This window comes from Cebus imitator, unplaced genomic scaffold, assembly GCF_001604975.1.
Source record: "Cebus imitator isolate Cc_AM_T3 unplaced genomic scaffold, Cebus_imitator-1.0 Scaffold25, whole genome shotgun sequence".
NCBI classification, from domain to species: Eukaryota; Metazoa; Chordata; class Mammalia; order Primates; family Cebidae; genus Cebus; species Cebus imitator.
In genome coordinates, this window is record NW_016107340.1 from 5511695 (window position 1) to 5516977 (window position 5283).

At 36.2% G+C, this 5283-nt stretch overlaps 1 protein-coding gene across 1 annotated transcript in view; it reads right to left on the reverse strand.

Moving 5' to 3' along the window:
- Window positions 1-302: 302 nt before the first annotated feature.
- CUNH3orf33 (chromosome unknown C3orf33 homolog) overlaps window positions 303-5283 on the reverse strand; it is a 31006-nt gene continuing 26025 nt past the window's right edge. Inside the window, exons 4-5 of the mRNA XM_017522926.2 lie at window positions 4243-4403; window positions 303-996 (exon numbers count right to left, since the gene is read on the reverse strand). Of these exons, the coding sequence (XP_017378415.1) occupies window positions 595-996; window positions 4243-4403 (563 nt within the window). The 3' untranslated portion in view covers window positions 303-594. The remainder of the gene's footprint in view (window positions 997-4242; window positions 4404-5283) is intronic.

Here is a 5283-nt window from a genome sequence, read left to right on the forward strand (position 1 = left end):
AGAATTCCTTTATTATAAATAATGAAAGGTAATAAAACTGGAAAAAATAAACATATATCTTCTTTAAATAAAAATTCAATATGGCAATACAAAAATTAGCCAGGCATTGTAGCACATACTTGTAATTCCAGCTACTTGGGAGGCTGAGGAAGGAGAATCACTTGAACCCAGGAGGCGGAGGTTGCAGTGAGCAGAGATCGCACCACTGCACTCCAGCCTGGGCGACAACAAGAAAAACTCCATCTCCAAAAATAAAAAAAAATTCAATATGGCTGCCAAAATAACTAAAAACAACACAGTGGTCAAGAATTAAACTTTCTCTTTGCACATTAGCACTACATATATAAATCATTCAGCCTAGTAACTTCTTATAAAGTGTTTCATTTTCCCTAAAAACATATTACATTAATTATAATTTGTTTAAATTAATTCTGACATTATACTTATAATAATCATCTCTTTTTAATACTTAAATACCATTAGACTAATACTTTGATCAGCTGGTAAAACTTCCATTCTGAGTCAATGAAAAACGTCCACATACTTACATATTTTACTCTTTGGAGAAGGTTACCTCTAGATCTCTTGAATATTTCACCCTTTTCTACGAAAGTGTATGCGACTTACAAGTTCTCTGAACTTCAGTATTAAGGAGTAGTTGTTCATGTTGTCTTTCCATATTTCATAAGTCCTTCTAAGTTTGTCATAATACCTTTCTTTTTTCAAATTGAAATCTGATCCTGTTGTTTTTGAAAAACTGTCCCTTTTCCATATTTCTCTCCAGGAATCTTTGAATTTTTCCAGATAACTTTCTTTTTCAGAGTCTTCCTTCCATATTCCTTCTCCTTTTTTTACGGCTGCTAATTCAGCTTTAAGTAAGTTTCTGTGAATTGTCCAATAGATTTTAGAATCATATTTAAGCCCTTTAACAAGAACAGTTTTGCCAAGGCCTCTTCTCAAAATTTCTTCATTCAGATTCACATTGAAATATCTACCCTTGAATTTAAAAATAATACAAACCAATTATTTAAGATAAATGTTGTTGTACCCATCACACATTTACCTCAAAAATCAGTCATTCAGCAATTTTAGTCCTCCAAAGAAAAGGCAAAAATGGTCCCCAAGGGTCCCCAAAAACAGCTCTTGCTAAATGTAAGGATTTTTATTACTAGAAGACATCCTTGCTCAAAATCAGGTGACTCTTTTATAACATGGAATTCTCCACAGACTCACTGTTCTCCTAACCTGAAGAGGTGAGGAAGTAATAAAGTACAAAAAGTGTGTTTTTGGTCTGTTCTTGGTTCTGTGGAGCGGAGGTGGGACACACAAGATAGCCACAGTGACAGCAGGTCACAGAAAAGAAACTAAGAGATAAAGAGAAACTAAACTAAAAGTAGCCAGATGCAAAATGAATCATCACTGAACTGTTAAATTAGGTTCAGAATTCCAGTGTTTTGGACAGCATTGGCACATAAATACATTTTTAAAAGACTTTCCTCAAAGTAATTAACATAGTCTCGGCCATTGAGTCTTCCTCCTACAGGAAATTTCATTCATGGAATACCTCACTTCTCAATGAAACCAGATAAATGGGATTTTTTTTTTTTTTTCACTAATTCACTGTATAAAGGAGATCTTGCCTAGATATTTCTTCAATCCTTGTGGGATTTTTTTTTTTTTAAAGACAGGTTTTCACCATGTTGGTCAGGCTGGTCTTGAACTCCCGACTTCAGGTGATCCGCCCACCTTGGCCTCCAAAGTGCCTGGATTATAGGCGTGAGCCACCACGCCCGGCCCCTTGTGGGATTTTAATCTTTTTGTTCTTTTAAAGATTAAATCCCTCTTGTGGGATTTTAATCTTTTTTTGTAAGACTTTGTTCCTTCAAATTCAGAAAATTTTAGTACATGATAAGGACTTAGCAAATAACAGTTATAAAGCAATTATATTTTTCTAAATCTTTCAAATCTTATAAGCTCATTCCCTTGAACCAAACTCATAATAATTAAAATTCAACCTCACATTAGCAAAATTCAAACCAGAGAAGTAAATTATCACTCTATGTGTATAGCATAGTTTGGTGGCTTAGGAAGCAAGATAAAACAAAGATATGCTTATAAGATGAAATGTAGGCTCAGGATCCAGGAAGAGTTGGGCTTGGATACAGGCTCTTCTTCCTGGATACCCTGACCAAGACAATCAGTTTCCCTAAAAGTCCCACCTGAAAGTGGGAATAAAAGCAATAACTCTGTAAAATGGTTCTGAAGATAAATGACATCAATATGAGCATGGCACCTTAGCTCAGTGGGCATATGTTGACCCTCAAAATACACATAATTGCTATCTTTATCATCATGATAATCATCTCCTTTTTTGGTAATTATACTCTTCAACTTAAAAGCTGATATTTTTATAGGCCTTTGGGATGTTTTCTACAACTTCATATTAACTACCTTTGTTTTTGGGTTTTTTTTTTTGAAACGAGGTCTCACTCTGTCACCCAGGCTGGAGTGCAGTGGTACAATCTCGGCTCACTGCAGCCTCAGCCTCTAGGGTTCAAGTGATTCTCTTGTCTCAGCCTCCTGAGTAGCTGAGATTACAAGTGTCCACATCCATGTCCAGCTAATTTTTGTATTTTTAGTAGTGACAGGGTTTCACCAAGTTGGTCTCGAACTCCTCACCTCAAATGATCTGCCGGCCTCAGCCTCATAAAGTGCTGGGATTACAGGCATGAGCCACTGTGCCCAGCCTTTATTAAGTTACTTTTTTTTTTTTTTTNTTTGAGACAGAGTTTTGCTCTTGTTGCCCAAGCTGAAGTGCAATATGGCACCATCTCAGCTCACTGCAAACTCCGCCTCCCGGGTTCAAGCAATTCTCCTGCCTCAGCCTCCCATATTAACTTACTTTTAAAATATAAGATACTTCAATAATTCTTATTTTGAAAGTACTGAATATCATCTGGATAAGCAGAAATTAATGAATTTCATTAAGATTTCTATTAATAATTCAAAACGCTTTTAAGAATTAAAACGGTTAAGTTTCTAATCATCTTATTTTATTTAAAAGACAGGTCTTACTCTGTCACCCAGGTTGCAGTACAGTGGTGCGATCATAGCTCACTGCAGTCTTGACTGTGTAGGCTGAAGCATTCCTCCCATCTCAGCCTCCTGAGCTGATGGGATTACAGACACAAGCGACTGCACTCAGCTCATAAGTATAATTTTAAGAGCTGAATATCAGAAAAGTGGTCAAGGTATGAAAACCTATCTGATGGCCCACCAAAGAAATCTGGAGTAAGGCACATCCAGGGGTTCAGGACAGCGATTCAGCAACAAAGATGAAACTGTCATTTCCAGTTATACAATGGCTATGGCCAATCATAAAGGTTAAGAAAACTCTGAGGCAACATCTTTAGATGACTCACCACTGATCAGAACTAGTACTTAACAATGTTCAACTTTACAGTTCAAAGATTTATACACTAACACAGAACTATCAACAACATGTTGGACCAGACTGAGCAAACCCTTAGAAAATACCCTTACTCTTTGTAGTTTCCAGCTGACAAGTCTCACTCAACAAGTGGTTTCTAGTAACAAGCATGTTTAATATACCCATACATAAATAAACATATATGATACTCCCTAAATTGGCAATATTCAGAGTCATTAATAATTTGAAGTTTATGGCCAGGCACAGTGGCTCATGTCTGTAGTAGCAGCACTTTAGGAAGCTGAGGTAGGCAGATCACCTGAGGTCAGGAGTTCGAATCCAGCCTGTCCAACATGACGAAACCTCATCTGTACTAAAAATTAAAAAATTAAAATAAAAAAAAAATTAGCCAGGCATGGTGGCATGCACCTGTAGTCCCAGCTGCTCAGGAGACTAGGGCAGGAGAATCACTTAAATCTGGGAGGCAGAGGGTGCAGTGAGCCAAAATCATGCTACTGCACTCCAGCCTGGACAACAGAGCAAGACTCGGTTTCAAGAAATAATAATAATTAATAATAATTTGAAGTTTTTAAAATTTTCTACTTTTTCTCTAATGAACATATATTACATATACAACTAAAATGAAATTTGTATATAAAACACCTGGTTCTATATGCATAATCACTCTCAGTATAAGTTTAAAAAGGCAAAAAAAATTCAGTCCCATTATATATCCAAAGTTCTAACGAAATAAGTGTTTACATATAAATAATAGAATAAGATATTGCTAGTTATGTCTTCACACTGCTTACCTTATTCACCAAAAGATAGCAAAAGAGTGCTGAATTCTCCTTTCCAAGAAGTTGGAACCATAGTAATTGGGAAGGTTTTAGCTCTTTTTGTAACCATGCCTTCCCAGTTTCAGTGAGTTCTACTCCGGCCAACTTAACCAGCAAAGCACCATGTGGCTCCTCTAAAAAGGTTAGGTAGAAAAACGTTCAGCTTTAACAGCATGTTGTAAAAGCAAATTCCAAAGTCATTTGGCCTCGAAAAAACAAATATGTTTATTTATAAATAGTCTCTCTAAATGTAGACCCATTTATTTCTATATTCAAGTTTTCTTTTAAAACAATACAAATATATATAACAGAGTAATTTCAAAAACCCATCTCTTTTTTTTTTTTTCTTTTGAGACAGAGTCTCACTCTGTCACCCAGGCTGGAGTGCAGTGGAGCAATCTCGGCTCACTGCAATCTCTGCCTCCCAAATCAAGCAATTCTCCTGCCTCAGGATCCTGAGTAGCTGGAATCATAGGCATGCGCCACCATGCCCAGCTAATTTTTGCATTTTTAGTAGAGACAGGGTCTTGCCATGTTGGCCAGGCTGATCTCGAACCCCTGGATTCAGGTGATCCACCCACCTCAGCCTCCCAAAATTCTGGGATTACAGGGTGAGTTGATGCGTCCAGCTTTCAAAAATCATTTCACTAAGCTTTAGAATAGGAAGTGTGATTTACCTATTTAATCTTCTTTTTTCAACCTCCCATGTGTATTTTTATACATACACACATAAAGCTACAGACCTTCAGTTTCGGAATATGGGCTATCACCACCAAAATAACCACAGAAGCTGTTTTTCATTTAACTTATTAAAGATATCTTCCCATCTCAACAAATATTGATCTACATCAATACTGTTAGGCTTATACATTACGCAAAACTAACTTCTAGACAAGATTTTATCAATTTATATCTAAGTAGCATAATATGAAGAAGACCTGTTTACTCAAACCCTTGATAGAATTTTAACCAATTTAACTTTAATAACAAGATTTTATTTTAGAAAAAGTTTAT